This window comes from Primulina tabacum, chromosome 17, assembly GCF_025594145.1.
Source record: "Primulina tabacum isolate GXHZ01 chromosome 17, ASM2559414v2, whole genome shotgun sequence".
Classification (NCBI taxonomy): domain Eukaryota; kingdom Viridiplantae; phylum Streptophyta; class Magnoliopsida; order Lamiales; family Gesneriaceae; genus Primulina; species Primulina tabacum.
In genome coordinates, this window is record NC_134566.1 from 15,841,448 (window position 1) to 15,863,821 (window position 22,374).

The following is a 22,374-nucleotide window of genomic DNA, read 5'->3' on the forward strand; positions in this document are numbered from 1 at the left end:
CATGCCACGAAATCAATCCCATCCCATCTTTCTTTGTGAAAAAGTGAAAAAGAAAAGCTCAACCTATATTTAATGCCAAGAAAAGCCATAGCAACAAGAATGTTGCCGAAGATGCAATACCATTTCTAGCTCTTTCTTCCTTTCATTTATTAAGAGAAAACAGCTAACAAAAATTAATTTTGTGATCTTGAATGTACATTTTTGGGGAAAATCGTGAAGTTAAATTAAAAAAAGATTATTTTAAAACTTATTTTATTTAATGTTATAAAATATATGCCTGATTATATATAATATATAATTATGCACGGAAAAATGGATAAATTAATTTAAAAATCAAGAGATTATTTAGTTAGATGAAGATACGATCATATATATATTAATAGAGTTTCATTCAACAAATTTTAATTTTTTTAAGAAATAATATATAATTTGATATTTTGTAAACGACGTACGTAAAATAAATATAATTTTAAATTAAATTAATGTGTAAAAAATATTATTGAGTATAATATATTCGATGAATTAAAGCACGCACGTAAAAGTATTCAATGAAAGGTAAAAAAAAAAGTACAAAATAATTTTATGTACAATAAAAGTGATTGAGTAATTAAATTCAAAGTACAAGCATTCAAGCAAAAGGCACACCTAATTTTCAGTTTCTCAAAGCTGCATGGAATTAAGTAAAGCACTCTGTCCATCTTCCATTTGATCGTAGAAATACTCAGAGCAGTACTCATCCAACGCCCACCACGGCCGATGCAACCAATCATCCGCCGAGTCAACCACCGGGAACTCGTAACTCCCCTCCAAGCTCGGAAGCTCGATTAACTCCGCCAATTCATCTGACCCTTCAGCATTGGCATCAGAAGTAGAACACAACGGGCTGAGCACCTCCATCGCCGCAGCTTTAGCCGCCGCCTCTTGCACATCCATAGGCGATTGGGAAGCTGGTCGAGGAAGAAACTCGCTGATCTCAGGGAAGTTGAGAACCGCCGAATTTCCCTTTATGCTCAACGCCGCAACGTCATGTGCTCTGGCCGCCATTTCCGCCGTTGGGTAAGTTCCGAGCCAAATCCGCGACTTCTTACGCGGCTGCCGGATTTCCGAAACCCATTTCCCCCAGCTTCGCATTCTCACACCTCTGTAAATTGGATGCTTGGTCCCGCTGCTAGTTCCTTCTCTTTTCTTGCATTTCTTTTCATCGTTCTCAAAAGGGTCCTTGCTTTTGTTTTTTTCGATTTTGTTTTGGATAGGAGTTGAACCTCCGGTGTATTCAGCAGTGTCTCTCGGCGGCTTTGCCATCAGAAAGAGGTGGCTCAGCCTTGCCCGTAAATTTATAGTGTATGTGGAAGTTGAATATTCTTCTCCCGGGATATATATATATATATAAAGTTGGGGGGGGGCGGTGGTGGGGGTGGAGATATGAAGAGAATTTAATGCATTTTGTTGATTTATGCAGGAAGGAAAAATGGAGTTGGTTGAGGTTTTTGGTGCAATAATTATTTACACACAAAGAAATATATATACTAGTCACGATATTTTCCCAATTTATTATATAATATAAATTATTAATATTCTATAACATAATATATTAAAATTCTACATATCATATCGTTGATAAGTCAACTCATACCTAGTGAAAAAAAACAAGTGAAAAAGTTTAAAAAAACATACAATAATTTCATAGTTGATAGAAAAAAATGATTAAAAAAGACCATCATGTTCCTCTTCTTTTTACTTTTTTTTGCAATAAAAAAATTTGTTTAATTCCTTTAGAAATTATTTACTACCTTATATTTGATAATTATTATATAATATATATATAATTATTATGTGTATTATAAATTATTCTAATTGAAACCCATCACGTTTAATGAATTGAGAATTTAGTGCTAGGAAACTTGTAACCTTGACCAAAAATAATTGTCCACAAGAATAAACTTAATCACCTTTTTCAAGAGTTTGGGAAACTTTGCAGGGAATATTCTTAATTTTATTTTTATATTTCCTGTAATTAAAATATCTTAATCCAAATCTTATATACATTTTGTTTGATGCTATTTAATAATATATACCTGAATATGTCGTTTCCACGAGATTCCCGCTAACAAAAAATTTTGGAAAACTTGCTCGCAACTACTCTCCAAGTCTTGTATCGTCGGGGCGTAGTCAAGATTTTAAAATAGGGTGGGCTGTATATTGAAAATATAAATATTATTTAATAAATTTTTTAATTATTTTTGTTATATTTTGTATAATACGAATTAGATAAATTTTAAAAATCATCTTAAGAATTTAATATATCAAGATATATGATAAATATCATTTATAATAATGAACTTATAAAATAAATTCATAGTAAATTAAGTAAAAAAATTGAATGTACATATGACATTATTCATTAAAATAATTTAGTTATACAATTTGTACTCTAATAATTATCACTTAATTTTATTATTATTTAGTATTTATATTTTTTTAGTTTATTCATTATATTTATGTAAATACATATTTATAATCAGAACAACACAAATATATATATAAAATGTAGAATTAGAATGAGTAAATATATAAATTAAGATAACCATATAGATACCGAATAAGCTCAAATGCTAGATTATTTAAAACTCATAGAAATTCATGTATAAAAATTTTGCTCAGTGCCTAAAATTCCTAAAATACATAACTCTATATATATATTAATCCCGAGATTAGGTTGGGCTAAACCCACCCTAGCCCCTAGTAAAACAACGGCCCTATGTGTCGTTCACTGTCATTTAGTTTGTGGAGATATAAATTTTCATGCAACACGTATTGTTAGATGTATACAGAATACGAAAATTATAATTTTGGTAATGTGTATTTGTTTTGTTTTGTTTTTTTTTTTTTTTTTTGCGATTTTAATATTTTATGTCTTCAAATTTAAGTTTTAGTTCAATATCTTTCGATTTTTATTAATTTTTTTAGTTAATTTTCACGATGAGTGCAATAGTGACACTACATACAATATATAGCTTCATGTTGAGGGCATATCAGGGCCATATCGGTGTCATATGCTCGTTGGAAAATGCTAAAATTGAAAAAAAAAACGAACTAAAGCTGAAATTTGACAATATAGAAGATCAATTATACATTAAATATATTTATTTAATGGTAAGTGTTAGTTGTATTGAATCTTTATTTTTGAGACAGGTCAATCCTACCTATATTCACAATATAAAGTAATACTCTTAACATAAAAAGTAATACTTTTTAATGGATGACCCAAATAAGAGATCTGTCTCACAAAATACGATCCATGAGACCGTCTCACACAAGTTTTTGCCTTTAAAATTTTAATTAATTTGTTATTTTAAAAAAAAAACAACGTATGTTTATATGTTATTTAATCTATTAATCAACTTAATATAATTAAAACTATAATTTGTGAAACTTGAAACTTGATTGTGATGCTTCGCCACATTTCCCGTTTTTTAAAACCTTATTTTTTTAAAAAAACTAAGAACAAAACACACGCATTAGATGTATAAAAAATGTTATACAGTTTACGTAGACAATATTAAAATTACATAATTAAAATGTTTTAAAATAGAAATAAACGACATCCTATATGTTTATATGTAAAAATGATTGCAACAAATTTAAAATTCTTTTGTATTTGTGGAATACATGTTTACATACTAACAATAAAATAAATTTATACATTTAATGATATTTTAGTAACATATTTCTTAAGTCTTTTTTTAATATAAAAATCTTATTTAAAATTTAGATATTTTTTTTGTATTCCCTCTAAATCCCGAATATTCTAGCTGTATAGCAGCCATACAAATATAATATCCGAAGGTAGTATGCAGCCTCCATCAACCTATTACTTTTATTGTTTCATTAAAAAAATTACTTTTATTTTTTTACAAAAAAAATAAAATAAAAACATATGTTCATTGTGACATTCTTATATACAAACGTGGTCCAAATATCTTGCTTCCCACTCGTGATAAAATTTACCATTTTCTATTTTCGTGGGGGTTTCCAATAATTAGTCTCTCTCACACACACACATATTATATTTTATGTGTCTTGTTGGGTTAAACGTGCATAAATGAGAGCATTATTGAGATATACAATTTTTTGGAAGTTTTCATGTGTCAAGCTACTGACGTTGTAACACTTGATTTGACGTTAAAAAATGATGTTAGATTCTAACTGGTAATACAGTCTCTGTTGGGGATGTGAGAAACAGTAGGAAAAATATAAGACTGATTTTTAAGGGATATGAGACAACACCAGCAGATAAACACGCATCTCTCCGGACTAATGAGCCTAATAACACGACCCATTGGCACCCAAGTAGATGTACCTTGCACTGCCATGAAAATAAGAAAATAATGTTGCACTTTTGTTAACAGCTATAACCTTTAGTCTAATGATAAGCGCTTGATCCTAACAATCGGTATCAGAGCGATGTTATGAGATCAAATCTCCAAAGAAGCATATTTTTATATTTCTTTGGGAGTGATGTTAAGTTAAGCATGCACGAGTGAGAGTAGTATTGAGATGATTGATCTCCTAGGAAGTTCTCGTGCGTGATTGATCTCCTAGTATTACACATAAACTAATGTGAGACCATCTCACGGGTCATATTTGTGAGAAAAATATATGTCTCGACACAATTCTTGAAAAACATTACTTTTTATGTCCAAATATTATTTTTTCACTGCACACTAAACTATCATTTCTTGTTATTATATTGTGAATAAAAATTGTTTAACATATGTTCCTTTCAGTGAAAATATTCGACACATGAAAAATATTAATTTTTATATCCGAAGTATCATTTTTCACTTGAAAAATAGTATTTATTTAGTTATATTATGAAGAAATATTGTGTAATATATGATAATTTGAGTTAAAAATATTATTATTATTCAAAAATATATTTTGTAATATATACTGATTTAGTTGAAAAATATTATTTATGTCAAAAGTATCATTATTCGTCGTAAATATGGATCGAGTGGATCAATTTCACGAATATAAATCGTCGAGACTGTTGTACAAAGAGAATTATTCAAAATATTATTATAAAAATTCTATTTTTAAAAGTTCCTTTAGTAGTGCTCTTCTAAGAACCACTTGATAAAAAGATAATGTTAAACCCCAATCTAGGACAGCGAGAGGGGTCCCAAGCTAGCTTGCCTATAGTTTAGCTTAGCTTCACCACAGAAGGAGACATGGAGCTTCATTTATTTCTGTAAAATAACTGTATTTATGTGTGTAATTTTAAACTTTTCTATTTCAATTTTTTTTTTATATATAATAAAATTTGTTAATCCTAACTACATCTGTAAACGGATCCAAATTTTCTTAGAGTAATTTTTTCAGATACGTTTTTGTTATCATAAAGACAATGGTAAAGGGCCGATTGACATATGCCTACGAACAATTTGCGACGTAACTTAGCGACGAGTTTTGGCGTCGCCAAATATTCGGCGACGTGTTTTACTTACATTTTGCTACGTTGTTCAACGTCGCGAAATGTAAAATTTCTTGCAACGCCCGGGAATGTCGCATGAGGAGCAATCCTCGCGCGATGATGCAAGCAGGCTCCATGTGGATTTCTTCCGCGCGGTGAAGCTTGTCTGCAATATTTTTTTTTAAAAATAATCTAAAAAATTCAAAAGTTAGATTAATCTGACCGTTTTAAATTATTAAAATTAATAATACAAAATAAAAAATTTAAATGAAGTTATCAATTTCATCACACCTATATTCTCTTACAATTGAACATGTTCTTAAATTACTCGAAATTATATTAATGTGACGTCCATGGCCTAGTAGCATATACTCTTATATTTTATAATATTAGAGTTAGTTCGAGGTTTATCAATATCATATATATATATATATATTTAAAAACATTGTATATATATATATAAATGTTTATATACACATGTTATTAAATCTAATCCCATTTTTACTAACTAATTTTGGTGAAGTGGTGAAACTTTTTTTTATAATTTTCATAGCACTCTATTTCCAACTATTTTATTTTAAAAAAAATGTATAAATTCCATTTTAAATATAAAAAAAACATTTTCTAATTTTTATACAAAACACACACATGACATGTAGATCCGCTGTAGACCTCAAAGGATGCTGGACCATTGGATCCCTCACTGTACCATCTAACTTCCAGAAAAAGTTCGCCAACCCGAGACAGCAAAAATTCTAGCATGATTACTCGGCCCACATTGTATCGGGCCTGTCTTGATTGGGTTGGGCCTCAGAATTCCCTACACTGAAGCGCCGTCTTTCCTCAACCCCGCAAATGTACCCTGGATAAAAATCAACATGCCCCATGTAACAAGCTTCCGCCTCCTCCTCTCCTCCGCAAACCACCGCCGGCGCCACCCCTTCTCCGCCGCACCTCTGTTCTTCTCTCAAAACCCCTTCTTATCTTCACTTCCTTTTTTCTCAAAAACTTATATCAAAAAGCACGATTCCCTTCCCTATTTCACCACCTTTTCTTCCTACAACAAAAGACCAGACAATAAAGTCAACAAGAATTCACGTTCTTTTAGAGGAACTGTTAAAAAGAAGGACAGTGATAGTAGTAAAGCAGGTTTATTGGCGATGGAAGAAAAAATGGATAATACTAAAAGTGGTGATGAGGGCTTTGGGTTTAATAGGAAGAGGGCTGAAGGTAGAGATCAGATTGACAAGAATAAGAAGAATTTACAGCTTAAAGTTCGGAAGCTCAATCCTGTCAATACCATTGCTTATGTTCAGGTATGGAAGATTTTGAGCTTTTCTTATTTTTGGATCTTTTTTCTCGGTGCCTGTTTGAATTAAGCTCTGATAGATTGTTGGTATATGCTTTTTGAAGCGAAGTTTGTTTCTTGCATCTGGGCTTTATTTATAAAATTTTTATCGGCCACGTTCCAAATTGAAAAAGCTGAGCATTCATCCCTGGAAAAGAACTCTAATTTGTATCAAAATTTATCAAGTACTCCTGCACCTGGCCAAGCTATGTATGCGATAAATGTGGCTATTGCTTTCTTTACTCTATAGCTATGTTTCTAGATTGTAAGTCGGACGAATTCTTCATCTGGTTCCTGTGGTAAGAAATGTTCATAGATTCTTTTTTTCACTGACCTCAGCTTTTTCTTAAAAAGTATGAAGTATATTTAAAGTTTGATCACTTTATTGGATGTGGCCAGTGGAGCAAGATCTGTTGACTGGTTTTCTTTGCGTTCATGTTCTTCTCAAATATTGTGGATTTGAGAATCGTGCCAGCTGCCAGGAGACATTCTCCGTTATTTCTTTGGTGGCATGATATTAGTGTGTCCAAAATCCAAATTCATAGGGCCAATTCATGTTTCCAAAAGAAATAGAGCTTTTGACAAAAAAGAATGACAGAACAAAAAAGACATTTGTTAGGCAAGTATTTTGTGCCTGAGGTCCATTAGCAGGTTGGCTAATCAAGCTTTCATGTTGGTAGAACCTTACATATATGTTCTGAATGTGAGGGTTTGAGTTCTCATTAATGGAATTGGTACAGTCTTGAATCTCAGATCTTGATTTTTCTTTTCTGAAGATAGATGCATTAGGAAGAGGAGGAACGTCTAAATGATTTTATTTGAAGATTTGGAGGAAAGGAAGACCATAAAACAATAACGCAAGAATCTTATAAGATGCCATGTTTGGAAAATCCTTGAAGCAGCCTTACTGACTTAAGCATTTATAGAAAGTGTCTGAGATTTGTATGCATTTTAGAAGAATTTCCTAGGTTTCGGGGAATTGCTCCAAGGTATAGAATAAAGGTGCTCTACACCACTCACCCTAATACTTGAGAAACTTAGGAATCAATGTTCCAAGATAGTAGAAAGATGGGTTTTGGCCAACGTGGATTTGAACAAATTATTTTCTTAATTCACTTGTCCAATATGCCTGAAATTTCTTGTTCATGTTAAAAAATATCTTCTTCCTTTCATACGATGAACTCAGTTCTCAATAATGATTATACATTGAGAATTAGATTTTTTTAGTGACCTGATTTTGATTTTGTACATGTTTTGTTTACTTGACATAATTACTACGTCTTTTATCATCAGATTCTTGGGACTGGTATGGATACTCAAGACACATCACCTTCAGTGCTGCTGTTTTTTGACAAGCAAAGATTTATTTTCAATGCTGGAGAAGTGAGTTTAATTATTTTAATCCCATTTCTTAGTCTTTCTTGAAATTATGAATCGATTTTTGTGCTGCATGAGAATTCTTTTGCTCGTTTTATTCTAAATTTACAAGGACTACTTAAAACATGGTCATGCATAACTCAGAGGGAATAATTTTAATATATCAAGCTATTAAATTATATAACTTTATTTGCATCTCTTGTTTAGCTATAATTCCCGATTGGGAGAAACAGAGAAAAAACATGCAACTTCGAGTTGTCTTAACATGTAACCTGTGCTACATTTTATTCAACTGGTTGGATAGGATCAGGAGAAAGCTGCACAAATATTTACTGTCTAAGTTTTGTTTGTCCTTTTAACTCTATGATTATGTGTATTTGATTAGAACTTTTGTACTTGTTTCCCTGAATGTGATATTTCTTTATTCCAGGGGCTCCAACGCTACTGCACTGAGTTCAAAATCAAATTGTCGAAGGTATCTGCTGCATAAATCTCAAAATAGCCCATTCTATTTTTGTCACTCTGGGAATGAGTTACTTGTTTGTGAAAATCTCTGCAGATTGATCATATATTTCTCTCCCGTGTCTGCTCAGAAACTGCCGGGGGTCTTCCAGGTAAGCTATTGAACTGCAGTTCCTGCAATATCCTTTTTTGAATTCAGAAACACATGGTTTTGTATACATCATATAATAGAATAATGATAGATGATCCCGTGCCATTGTCTGCAAAATTTTGATATGTTGATTGCTGACCTTTGATTGCAGGCCTCTTACTGACGCTGGCCGGCATTGGGGATGAAGGAATGACTGTAAGTATATGGATCAATATTTTTTCATGTTTGGTGGTTATGATTATGAAGAATGGTTCGTGATGTAACCCTTAATTTTTCTCTAGGTTAATGTTTGGGGTCCTTCCGATCTTAAATATTTACTCGATGCAATGAAATCTTTCATACCCAATGCTGCAATGGTTTATGCGCGTAGTTTTGGGCAGACACCTGATTCGAATGGGTCTCCTCGTCGAATATCAAAGAAGATTCGTGATCCTCTCGTTCTTATTGATGATGAAGTGATTAAAATTTCTGCAATAATCTTAAGACCAATGGAAGAAAGTTCTCATGTGCTTAATTCTCCTCAATCTGGGCTGAATGAAACCAAGCCTGGCGATCTTTCTGTTATCTACATTTGCGAATTGCCAGAAATTAAGGGAAAATTTGACCCGAAAAAAGCTTCTTCTCTTGGATTGAAACCGGGTCCAAAGTATCGTGAACTGCAAATTGGAAATTCTGTTAAGTCAGATCGTCAAAATATCATGGTAGATTGCTTTACCATATAAAAGGTTTTGCAGTATGCAGTATCCTTGAGTTCTTCCGGTTTAAACCTTTCATGTATTGTGCTTTTTAGGTACACCCAAGTGATGTACTGGGTCCGTCTGTTCCTGGTCCTATTGTACTGCTGGTCGACTGCCCAACGTTGGCACATTTTGAGAAGTTATCCTCTCTACAATACCTGACTCCCTACTATGTAGATATAGCTCCAGAGTGTCCCAAAACTGTGAATTGTGTAATTCATTTAAGTCCTGCATTTGTCTCAAAGACTCCTGATTATCAAATGTGGATGTCTAAATTTGGCGCTGCTCAGCATATCATGGCAGGACATGAAACGTTGGTTCTTTTTATCTTCGTTTTTTTCTCTGTAATTTATACTTTTCAAATTTGGTGGATATTTTTACTTTGACTGGTTTGTTCTGGAACAGTTAAATTTGATGGATCTCATATTTATTTTAGGAGGAATATCGAAGTGCCAATCATGAAAGCAAGTGCTAGAATTGCAACACGTCTTAACTACTTGTGTCCTCAATTTTTTCCAGCTCCTGGTTTTTGGTCTCTGCAGCATCTCAAGTCCATGTCATCAGATGCAAGAGAGTCAAATAAGGTATATCTCGATGATTTTATGTTGTATTCAAACTTTGATTTCTGTTATCGAAAAGTACATTTAGTTCATATGATTGTACTCAAATGTGTATGTGCTCTTTACTAATTTATCTTATTCCATCCTGGCAGAATCTTGTTTCAAAAACTGAAATTATACCAGCAGAGAATCTTCTCAAGGTATAAAAGCTTCAGTGCTCAATCTGTTCGCAAGATTTTTTATCATTATTTTCTCTTATATTTCTTGGACCTCTTTATGTAATGGTTAGCTTTTGTGCAGCTGGTTTTCTAGCCCATAAATTGTATCATTTTTTTCAAATTTGCTTGTACAAATACTGATTTATTACTTGTTCTTGAGTTTTAATGGATGAAAAACAAATGAATAAGAATGATAAGGTTATGACTTGATTTTGAGTCTTGACATGAATTTTTTTTAATTATCACATGTTCGTTGTTTTTATGTCATTGCACTCTTCTCACTGTTAGTTTGGAGGCAGTTTTGAGAACTCTGGGTGTGTCATTCACAATGCCTATTTGTTAGTTATAGGGTTATTTACTTAGTTAAGATTTAAATACTAGTGTCTATTTCAAGTCTGCTGGTGATGAAACTCATAAATGCTATGCAGTTCCATCTACGTCCCTATGCAAATCTTGGGCTCGACAGATCGGGTATACCAAATGTATCATCTCCGTCTGAGATCATTGACGAGCTAAAATCAGAGATACCTGAGATTGTGGATGCTTCAAAACAAGTGGCCCAATTCTGGTGGGAAAGCAGAATAACTAGTCTGGAGAAGACATCATTAGAAGCTGACATAGTTATGACTGAAGAACCCTGGTTACACGGAGGTGCAATTCCAAGCTGTCTTGAAAATACAACAAGAGAAGAAATGGAAATCGTTCTTCTTGGAACTGGTTCATCTCAACCCTCAAAATATCGAAATGTTAGTTCTATTTTCATTAATTTGTTTTCAAAAGGAAGTCTACTTTTGGATTGTGGTGAGGGAACCCTTGGACAGCTAAAAAGAAGGTAAAACCATGTTACATATTCTTGTTTCGATACTTGTTTTCCTGATGTTATAAAGTTATAACATTTCCATGATATTTTGGCCACAGATTTGGTGTTGAAGGTGCAGATGAAGCTGTAAAAGGTTTACGATGTATTTGGATTTCACATATCCATGCCGATCATCACGTAGGTCTCGCAAGAATACTTGCATTGAGACGTGATTTATTGAAGGTATCGTCACACGAACCCGTCATCGTTGTTGGCCCTAGGCAGCTTAAAAGATTTCTCGATGCATACCAAAGACTCGAGGATCTTGATATGCAGTTTCTTGATTGCGGGCTTACCACAGAGGCATCTCTAGAGGCTTTAGAATCAAACGAAGAAAATGTGAAGAGTCTAGACCCAATCGGGAAAGTAGACAAACATGTTGATTCTACACTTTTTGCTCGAGGAAGTCGTATGCAGAGCTACTGGAAAGGACCAGGCAGTCATACACAAAATGCTGCCGCCATTCCTATCCTTGAGTCATTGAAGAAGGTTCTCAATGAAGCTGGATTAGAAGCATTGATAAGTTTTCCTGTCATTCATTGTCCACAAGCATTTGGTGTTGTACTGCAAGGCACAAATAAGATCAATAGAGTTGGGAAGACCGTACCAGGGTGGAAAATAGTGTACTCAGGCGACACCAGGCCATGTCCTGAGCTTGTGAAGGCATCATCTGGGGCAACGGTTCTTATACACGAGGCAAGTCTTGAAACTCATTGCTCTACTTGAATTGGTTTTTTGGGTTGATATTTGTATTGTGAATGACATTGAAACCCCATGAGCATGGATTGTGTTTGTTGAAATTTTGAATATTTTCGTTGATCTTTTAAAATAGACAAGTAGAACACCTACGGAAGCAAATCTAATTCAGAGAACTAGTCATAATAAAATAAAATAAAAACTAATTTCCGTTGATTTATAGAATCTTTTCCATGGGTTTCTGTTGAAATTGAACAAAGTGTGTTTCTAAGAAAGTGTACAATTTTCAGATTACAGTTTTTATCCACACAAGCAATTCATTTTGGTGGAAACACATGGAAATTTTAGTACTTTTTTATGTTGGTTTTAATTAATGCATGTGGACAGGACATCCCAAGGTTTGAATGTTAATAATAATCACCCGGGAGATTTAGTTTGCGTTGTAAATATACCTTAGTGTTTGTCACTATATAAGTATCTTAAACCTCCAGAACTTATATGATTTGAGTTCCATTATTACTGAAACCTATAGCTTTTAGCAAGACGATATCTACTCTTTTAAGTATATGTTTTAAGGGACATTGCTAGCAGCTTCTTGTCGATTCTGTAAAGCTACATTCTCAAGGACGAGAACTATCCTTGACTGTAACTTTATTGTCTCCCTCTTTTAGGCAACCTTTGAAGATAGCATGGTGGACGAGGCCATTGCACGAAACCACAGCACGACAAAAGAAGCTGTGGAAGTAGGTGATTCTGCTGGTGCATACCGTATAATTCTTACTCATTTCAGCCAAAGATACCCCAAGATTCCAGTGTTCAACGAAGACCACATGCACAAAACGTGTATTGCATTTGATCTGATGAGTGTTAATTTAGCGGATTTGCATGTTCTTCCTAGAGTTTTGCCATACCTTAAGCTTCTATTCAGAGACGAGATGATTGTTGATGAATCTGATGATGTTAATTTAATTACTGCAATTGGATGAATCAAATTCTTTTTAATGGGTCTTTGAATATGCATATCCTATGTTACCGTCTTTTTCACTTGAAACCGTCATCTTTTTTTTTCCTCTCACCGGTGACAGAAAAATCAAGCCCGCACATGCAATGACCTTGCAAAGCTTTTGATTTAGGTTATTTCATACTTAGTTTTTTAAATTTAATTAACAATAAACATAATTACCAAAAAAATGAAGCTCTGCTGGGATAGCTCAGTTGGTTAGAGCGTGTGGCTGTTAACCACAAGCTCGGAGGTTCAAGCCCTCCTTCTAGCGTTTTATTACTTTATATGATTTTTTATGCTTAGGAGATTTCTTCCTAATAACCCACATCAATGCATTTTACAAAGAACACTTTTTTTTTTACGAAGAACACTTTTTTTGGCACATTTTTTTTAAGTAGCTCGAGAGAGTTTGTTAGATACTAATGGATTTTTAGTTTTTTATTTTTCAAAACATACAAATTATTTTTCCAAAATTATTTCCTCAAAAATTCCCAAAACAAAACATAACAAGGTCTCTTTGTACCTCAATACGTTAAATGTATTTTTTCACCCCCTCGATAAGAGGAGACCTTGAATCTTACGTTCATGTCTCCAATAATTAAGTTTGTGATTTAAATGATTTCTTGTGTTCGATTCCTTGATTCTCTCTGCTTTGCTCTGGAATCCACCTGGAAATGATCCTCTCCTCAACATTATAATTCTCTACACATGATGGGGTAACATCACGATTGTCACCATTTTTGCTAATAAAAAGAACCAACAAAGTCTTCGCAACACTACCACAGAGACGAAGCGTGCAATTAAAATCAGACCAAACCCTTAGCCTGCCATTTGCGTCACCATCTTCCTCAGATATCACAAGTACAGCATATTCTGAATGCACCAGAGCTGGATGATGCCGGTAGGCAACAAAGTCGACACCGTACTGAGACCCTGCCCTCACCACCCAGTTCTTCATTCGAAGATGAGAGTATGCTTTAAATAAGACTGGGAAACAATCTTTCTTGGAAGCCATGTATTGCCACAACTCTGTATCATCCATCAGGCAATTGTTTCCACCAACAATCTTAATGCATTTCATCACATAGCACAAGTAAAAAGCTTCTTCCAAACACAATTGAAACCACTGCTTATCCTTCTCAGTGGTAATTATCGGGCGACCAAAACACGCTTGATTCAAGATTTCAAGTTGCTCTGGATGTGCTGCAAGAAGAACGCTGCAGCCGGAAAGGATTCCATGAGAATTGGACTCGATCAAAGAGGATTGAAGTCGAGAAACTATTTTTGACATGGGGTCTGCGAGGGATGTTGCTTCTGCTGCTTTTCCTTTCCATCTCGTCCCCATTGACTCTTGCATCAAGAAAAAGTATTCTCTTAATACTTAATGAAAAGCCAAAGCAAATTAAGTAATGATACAAGGCAAAATTATCGAGAAATCAGTGAAAAGAGTGACAATGAGAACTTGGGGAATTCACAAGACTACATTCCATCGAACACTTTGTGTGCATGGTAAACAACTGGATTGTGATATAAAAATTGTTGCCAACCATATCAATTGTTCCTTGTTGAACTCGTTTATTTGTCTGCAAGATTTGATTTTCTTCTACCGTCTATGTTCTTTTTCCCACTAGTTCCCACTACACAGGCATTGCAGATTTAAGCAAGTCCCAAAATCCATTCAGTCACACCCTTAACAGAAACAACCCTAAATCCAATAATTTAACATAAGCAAAAAAATAATTACAACCAAAGACGTGTCAGGAGAGCACATCATCATCCCAAGAACGGTCTCAAACTGAAAATCTACGACAGTACAAACTCTAGTTCAGTTTAACTTGCATCTAAATTAAACTAGCCCTATTTAAATCCATTCCACAATCAACAAGAATCGATGACTCAACACTTGCAGCTATATTTTCACAAGAATAACACATAATTTTTCTCCAATTCGAAAGTCATTTGGAATTGAAAATTTTAAAAATAATAAAAATTGTAGCCTAATCAAATGAAAAAATAACAGATCCAAGGATATTTTACCTTTAGGTGCAAATTACCTCAAGAATTAAATCTAACAAAGAAGATTCCTCCTAACGACAGATGAAAAATCAAAGAAGAAAAATGTAAGACGATGAAATTGAGTTTAAGAAACACACAACTGATTTGTTTTTAAATCAAAATCCAATAATAACTCATTTTTAGCGATTGTAAACTATATCTAAAACTACTCTATTAATTATGAATTTTAAAAAGAAATTTTTATCTATTTAGCGATCCGTCTCACAAAATACGATCGTCTCACACAAATTTTTGTTAACACAAAAATAACACAACTTTTATTTTTTTTAAAGTCAACTTAGAAAAATATTTTATAAAACAAAAAGCTTTTAAATCCAAACAGCCTTAATTTGGGTTTGTTCTCCACGGCTGGTGCATTCAAGTTTCAATGGTATTAAAAAAAAGTTTTAATAAAATATTTTGTTTATGTAATAACATAATGCTAAAATGTAAAAAAATAAAGTAGATGGTCGAGTTTTGCAGATTTAACATAATGTTAAAATGTATTATGTTTTATTGTCAAAAGTATTATTAAATATGAATATGATTGACTCGTCTCAAGGATAAAGATCGACGAAACATCTCCAAAAGATCTACTATAATTAATTTATCTTTTAAAAACATTGAACTTATTTTTATTAAAAAAAGTATTCGTTTAAATAAGTATTGGTTTAGTTTTCAAAAAATATATATATTATATATATATATATATGTATCCATCAACGTATTTTTTATTTTATTGTTACTAATAATATGAATAAAAATAACAATAATAGTTGGAATATGAAAATTCTTGAATTTTCGTATGCAAATTTTTTGAATTTATACTCTTTATTTTTTAAACAAAATCGTTTATTTATTTAAATATACAGTGATGTAGTTTTCTAAAAAATAAAATAAAAGAAGCTGCATATGTGTGTCGTAACATAGGAGTGACTACTAGTTCTTCGGAGCAATGTGCAACATCGACATATGACATTGTAGGTCCGAGATCTTATAATGTGTAGGAATTATCAATTATTTTACAGAGCAATGTATAGGGGTGTCAAAATCAAACTCGACTCACCAATCCGACACAGTTCAACTCGAAAAAAATCGAGTTTATGTTTGAGGTTTTCGGGTTCGGGTCAGATCGGGTTAGACCCGATAACTGACCCAAAAAAACGATCGGGTTGGTCGGGTTGAGTTGACCCGAAAATTTTAAGTTTTTTTTTTAAAAAATATAATTAATAAATATTGTTTGCATTTTTATATATAGTATTTCTGAAAAAATATTTATTGTATATTTATATCATAAATTTTCATAATTTAATATTTATTTTGTACATTTTTTATTTTTAAATAATTGTTAATTTAATTTAGTAAATATATTTTAACTTTTTATAATTAGACTTTTAAATTTAAATCACATATATAAGAGAGATTTTGTTATTTTGTGTTTAAATTAAAATATTATTATTTTTTTTGAATTTTATTTAATTTTTAAAAATTTTTAAAGAAAATCAGGTTAGTCGGGTTGATCAGGTTAATCGGGTTCGTGTTCGGGTTGAGAGTTTTTGATTTGAATCGGGTTCGGGTTTATCAATTTTTAAATAGTACTATGAACCAACTCGATCCGAACCACTCGTCCCACTCGAGTTGACACCCCTAGTATTGTGCTACACACATTGCCGCTTAAAGTTTGGGCACGAGATTCTAATATTGATACATGATCACCGGTACAATGCATTTCATATATGTTTGTATACTTGTGCTTACGTATTGGACAATTAAGTTGTTTACGCCCTTACTTTTATTTTGAGCACCTCATTCTCACGAGGCAAGTTTTAAGTTGGACGGACCTTTCAATCCGTTAACAATGTTCTTTTTTAGTGTAGGCATCCAGACAAGAGTGCTATCAATCCTATATTTTTTTTCCCACTATTCTTTCCTGATCACAAAATACGACCCGTGAGATCATCTCATGCAAGTTTTTGTAGTATATAAATTATTACTTCACACATGATCCTTACCCTTCCATTGAATATGTCCGGGATAAAATATGTTTCATGATTGTAAGCTTCAAAAAGCAAAATACAAAAGCGTAAAATCCTCACCAAATTCAATATCTTTTCACCAAGCAAACAAGACACCAAGAAAATGGATCCAAAGGCTGCAAACCAAGTTCAATAAAGACAAAAGGAAGAAAAAGAAAACAAATTCCCTCGACTCTCTTATTACAAAAGAATCCCCCTTATCAAAAGGGACATCTCATTTTCCACCACAAACATTACAAAAATTGCATAAAACATTCAAAAATCAATCTTAGAACTCATTCGTAAGCGGTATGCATGAATACATTACTATAGATGGTCCCAGCCAATCCTCCGCCAATAAGTGGACCGACCCAATAGATCCAATTGCCGGAATAGTCCCCACTAACCACAGCGGGTCCAAAAGATCGGGCGGGGTTCATCGACCCACCGGAAAACGGTCCGGCGGCCAAGATGTTTGCACCCACAATAAATCCAATAGCAATCGGCGCAATAGTGCCCAACGAGCCTTTCTTCGGATCAGCTGCCGTAGCATAGACTGTGTAGACTAATGCAAATGTGATAATTATTTCCATTATAACTCCTTCAACGGCTCCAGCAGCCGCACCATGGGTTGGGATTGCCTGCATGCCCAATATTCATCCCAAGGTTCAGAAACTGATCAGGAATTTTGTTGGCTTCTCCCTTATTTGTATTTTCGATTTTTTTTCCCAAATTCGTGGTTATTAATAGCTATGCTTTAGAAAATACTTCTATAAAAAGTATACTTCACCGTTTCTATTTTGCTAGCATTATATTATTTATGGTTAGTTTCAGCAATATCGAAATTTCACAATGATAGTAATTCTCCTATTATTAGGATCTTATATTTATTGTTTAATTTTTTTCTTTCTTTCAGGCTAGAAATAATTCAATTGGCACTAACTTAAAATGTCATAATTAGACTTACCAAGCCTCCTGTGACGACTTTAAGCAATAAACACGCTACAATGGATCCCAAAATCTGAGCAATCCAGTAGAAGATACCCGTGAGGATAGTGATCTGGCCGCCAATAGCCAAACCGAACGTGACGGCCGGGTTGACATGGCCACCGGAGATGTTGGTTCCTACCGCCACCGCCACGAAAAGAGCGAATCCATGGCAAACAGCCACCGCCACCAGCCCGTCTGGATCGAGGGCGGCGTCTGCTGTCAACTTGTCTGTCAAGAACAATGAAATCTAGGACGTTAGGCTTAGCAATGGTCATGCATGCCGCACATGGATATTCAGATAAAATAGCTTCAAATTACACGTGAAATATTTTTTTAAAAAATATAAAGAATTTGTATATATCAATCCTGATTATCGACTAAATTCATAAGCCTCAACTGTAGGCCATGGCGGAGCCAACACCGGCAAATACAAAGAGAAGCGTGGATATGAACTCGGCGATGTATGCTTTCAACGAGGAAATGCTGAACGAGTCATCGAATCCTCCGAAAGCGATTCCGGCCATAATTAATTAGAATAAAATACTTATGATCAAGAAAATAGAAACCGGAAAGGAAAACTAAAGGTTACTTCATACTTGTGTTCTGCAGTGATACACACACTTATATACATAAATCTTGAAATCTAATATTTTTTTAAAAAATATTTATTTAGAATAGTACTACGATAATAAATTTTTCTCATAATAATTTCAAAAATAAAATTTTTGTTGTTCTGTTTTTTTTACCTTGGGAAGAAATAAAGATTGTAATATTGGCTTCAAAATATTCTTTCATTCAGATTCATAAGCTCTAAGGATTAATGGTTATTCTACCTGACAAAGGACCCTATATTCAGAAGTGGGAACAACTTGATTTCAGGATCGAAGGATGAATTTTTCATAAGCAAATAATTAGTTAGTATTATTCTAAATCAGTCAATTTACTGAAAATTTTTAATTTTGATGGGAAAATAACGTTTTTAGTCTAGTAACTTGTTCAATTTTGAGTTTAGTCTATTAAGTATTCAAAATTTGAGTTTCATATAGTAACTTTGATATTTTTTTTGTTGTTGATTTTATTTTGTCGGAGTGCTAATTTGAGACCGAAAAATATTGATATGACATTCGAAATTGTTGACATGTACGATAATATATCAGCAATTTAAACAAAAATCGACAAGTAAATAATAAGACCCAAAATTTGACAAAAAGAATCCCTGATTGGTATCATGAAATAATTAATTTAGTTCGCGAAAAATGAAATTTCATTACGTACATATGTCGTTTATAATAACCCTTTTAAATCTATTAATATTAATACTCTGTGGAATACAAATTCTTGAAAATATCATGATTTTATTCCCATTACTATAAACACGTTACATTTTTTTTCTCATTTATCTACGAGATTATAAATTTAAGTCACGTAACCAATCAATTTAAGTAATTTTTTGACATAAATATCCTATTTTAATCAAATCTACAAATCAAAACATCGTTAATATATAGTTTTAAATTAAAACTTTCATATTAAAGTGATACTCACGGGAAATTTAGGGTCCGATTCCAGCGAGTATCACTAATCCAGACGCAGGTTTTGAAATTATCCTGAGCCTGAAATCACAAAAAAGATCGTTAGAAGGGGGACAGGAGGGTGTCCTGGCGTAGCCCCTCCGACGTTCAAGTCAGTGACTGAGGATATATGAGGGGAGCAGCTAAGGGTGCTGCTGAAAACAATATAGTAAATGAATCAACCGTATGCTCAAACCTGGTATTTATAGGAGAATACCTGGGCTCTGATGGGCTTCCCACCCAAATGTGGTCTGGGTCTCCAAGATGTAATCCGGGCCTAGGAGGCCCATGAGGTATCACCAGTCTCCCCCTCCCGAGTCGAACTGAATCGCAGGTTCGAAGTTCGATTGGTTTTGCCGTCCTTGAGTTACCAAGTGCGAGTTGTGCATTTTCTTCTAGTCATCTATCAGTCTCCAAAAATTTGGAAACAAATCAAGTCGCAATCCTGTTCAATTTCACTTCTCCCCTGCATAATTTTTTCTGCACTTCACATACGTTCCACCATCGCAACCCACCTTCTTCTCCCTACACCTGCGCTCGTGAGCTCTCCCGACGCCGTTGAGCCCTCGCCCCTGTCGTGCTCGCCCAACGCCCGCGCGAGCGCCTCCGCCACGCTCGCCCAGCGACCCTGCCACGCTTACCCAGCGCTCGTCCGAGCGCCTCCGCCACGCTCACCCCTCGGCCCTCCCACGCTCGTCCAGCGCCCGTACGAGCGCCTCAGCCACACTCGCCCAGCGCCCCGGCCACGCTCGCCCAACGCCCGAGCGCCTCCGCCACGCTTGCCCCTCGCCCGAGCGCCCCTGACGCCACATTCGCCCTGCAAACATAATTCGTTATCGACGAACCAAATAAATTTTTCTAACACCGTCTGCCCTCGTCGCTCCCATATTCAAGGTCATCTACTAAGCTTTTAAAGGAAAATAATTCTCACTTCCCCGTGCCCTTGACTCCTTTGCTAGAATAATCCTTAGCAGAAAAAATGAAACTTTAACCTCCTCACCATCTAACTTCACTGCTAGGCGATGCCTTAGCAGGAAAAATCAAACTCTCACCTCATCATCTCGTAACTCCTCTGCTAAGCCGGGCCTTAGCAGGAAAAATCAAACTCTCACCTCATCATCTCATAACTCCTCTGCTAAGCCGGGCCTTAGCAGGAAAATAAAAATTCTTCACCCTCATCCTCTAACTCCTCGATTAGGCGACGTCATAGCAGGAAAATAACATTTTTCTCCTCCCAAACTTTGCTCCTCTGCTAGGTGATGCCTCAGCAGGAAAATAAAATTTTTCTTCTCCCCAACTCTGCTCCTCTACTAGGCGATGTCTTAGCAGAAAAATAAAATTATTCTCCTTCCTCACTCTGCTCCTCTTCTAGGCGATGCCAAAGCAGGAAAATAAAATTTTTCTCCTCCCTAACTCTGCTCCTCTGCTAGGCGGTGCCTTAGCAGGAAAATTTAATTGTTCTCCTCCCTAACTCTGCTCCTCTGCTAGGCGGTGCCTTAGCAGGAAAATAAAATTTTTCTGCTTCACAACTATGCTCCTCTGCTAGGCAGTGTTTTAGCAGGAAAATTTAATTTTGTCTCTACTCCACTCTGCTCCTCTGCTAGGCAGTGTCTTAGCAGGAAAATTTAATTTTTCTCCTTCACAACTCTGCTCCTCTGCTAGGCGGTGCCTTAGCAGGAAAATAAAATTTTTCTCTTTCCCAACTATGCTCTTATGCTAGGCGATCCTTAGCAGGAAAATAAAATTTTTCTTCTTGCTCACTCTGCTCCTCTGCTAGGCGATGTCATAGCAGGAAAATAAAATTTTTCTCCTCCCTAACTCTGCTCCTCTGCTAGGCGGTGCCTTAGCAGAAAAATTTAATTTTGTCTCTACTCCACTATGCTCCTCTACTAGGCGATGCCTTAGTAGGAAAAATAGAATAAAATTCTTCTCTTCCACTCTGCTCCTCTGCTAGGCGACGCCTTAGCATGAAAATAAAATTTTTCTCCTTCACAACTCTGCTCCTCTGCTAGGCGACGCCTTAGCATAAAAATAAAATTTTTCTCCTTCACAACTCTGCTCCTCTGCTAGGCGGTGCCTTAGCAGGAAAATAAAAATTTTTCTTTCCCAACTCTGCTCCTTTGCTAGGCGATGCCATAGCAGGAAAATAAAATTTTTCTCGTCCCTAACTCTGCTCCTATGCTAGGCGGTGCCTTAGTAGGAAAATTTAATTCATTTCATCCTCACAATACAACAACATCCACAAACTTAATATAAGAACTTGGCTTTATTAAATTTCAACTGATAACATAAAACAAATTCAGAAACGAAATACAGCAAAATTCAAGTCAAGATTAATATTCTCTAAGGTGGTAAGAGTTCCTGAGCCTCTTTAGAGCCTTGCCCGGCACATTCTCCAACTTTCATCTCTGCTCCTCTTGTACCTCCACAGGACAAAGTTACCCACTTCTTCATTTCCTAATCATGTTAAGCTCCACACACGCTCTTTTTCCCTCCTCCCTCATTACCCCTTCATCACACCGACGCGCGAATTTTTGGTCCCGGCACAAGACTCCAACTCCTTTTCCCACAGGAAACTTAAGCTTTTGATGATAAGTGGAAGTTACGGCTCTGAAATCCTTCAGGGCTGGCCGTCCAAGAATTCCATTATACGCTGAAAGGGTATCCACCACGGTGAACACTATCATTTTTGTTACCCGCCGAGGATCAGTCCCCAAGGATAGGGGAAGCACAATTTGACCCAAAGGCGGGATGGCGTGTCCTGCAAACCCATACAGCGGGGTGGAGACCGGCTCAAACTCAAATCTTTCCACCTTCATTTGATCCAACGTGCTCTTGAACAAGACGTTCACGGAG

General features: G+C 34.9%; 4 protein-coding genes across 7 annotated transcripts; 1 reads left to right on the top strand and 3 right to left on the bottom strand.

Moving 5' to 3' along the window:
- Nucleotides 1-518: 518 nt before the first annotated feature.
- LOC142531115 (dehydration-responsive element-binding protein 3-like) lies at nucleotides 519-1,386 on the bottom strand. The gene has a single exon (XM_075637149.1). The coding sequence runs from the start codon at nucleotides 1,300-1,302 to the stop codon at nucleotides 661-663; it is 642 nt and encodes a 213-aa protein (XP_075493264.1). The 5' UTR covers nucleotides 1,303-1,386; the 3' UTR covers nucleotides 519-660.
- Nucleotides 1,387-6,324: 4,938 nt separating this feature from the next.
- Nucleotides 6,325-12,904, top strand: LOC142530302 (tRNase Z TRZ3, mitochondrial-like). The gene is made up of 12 exons (XM_075636068.1): nucleotides 6,325-6,792; nucleotides 8,118-8,207; nucleotides 8,632-8,676; nucleotides 8,761-8,815; nucleotides 8,966-9,009; nucleotides 9,096-9,515; nucleotides 9,605-9,864; nucleotides 9,988-10,135; nucleotides 10,264-10,311; nucleotides 10,758-11,161; nucleotides 11,248-11,884; nucleotides 12,556-12,904. The coding sequence occupies exons 1-12, from the start codon at nucleotides 6,355-6,357 to the stop codon at nucleotides 12,868-12,870; spliced, it is 2,904 nt and encodes a 967-aa protein (XP_075492183.1). The 5' UTR covers nucleotides 6,325-6,354; the 3' UTR covers nucleotides 12,871-12,904.
- A 442-nt stretch (nucleotides 12,905-13,346) lies between these two features.
- Nucleotides 13,347-15,079, bottom strand: LOC142530303 (tRNA-splicing endonuclease subunit Sen2-2-like). Of its 4 annotated transcripts, none has more exons than XM_075636074.1 (2): nucleotides 14,942-15,079; nucleotides 13,347-14,237 (listed from the first exon to the last, which is right to left on the bottom strand). In XM_075636074.1, exon 2 carries the CDS (start codon nucleotides 14,230-14,232, stop codon nucleotides 13,486-13,488), a length of 747 nt encoding a protein of 248 aa, XP_075492189.1. In that variant the 5' UTR covers nucleotides 14,233-14,237; nucleotides 14,942-15,079; the 3' UTR covers nucleotides 13,347-13,485. The 4 variants fall into 4 exon arrangements, with proteins under 4 accessions (XP_075492189.1, XP_075492187.1, XP_075492186.1 ...); XM_075636072.1 differs by having other exon boundaries at nucleotides 14,925-15,070; XM_075636071.1 differs by having other exon boundaries at nucleotides 13,347-14,592; nucleotides 14,925-15,043.
- A 2,022-nt stretch (nucleotides 15,080-17,101) lies between these two features.
- On the bottom strand, nucleotides 17,102-18,538 carry LOC142531167 (aquaporin TIP2-1). Its single transcript, XM_075637230.1, has 3 exons — nucleotides 18,345-18,538; nucleotides 17,925-18,175; nucleotides 17,102-17,598 (listed from the first exon to the last, which is right to left on the bottom strand). Exons 1-3 carry the CDS (start codon nucleotides 18,469-18,471, stop codon nucleotides 17,254-17,256), a joined length of 723 nt encoding a protein of 240 aa, XP_075493345.1. The 5' UTR covers nucleotides 18,472-18,538; the 3' UTR covers nucleotides 17,102-17,253.
- Between the last annotated feature and the right edge of the window lie 3,836 nt (nucleotides 18,539-22,374).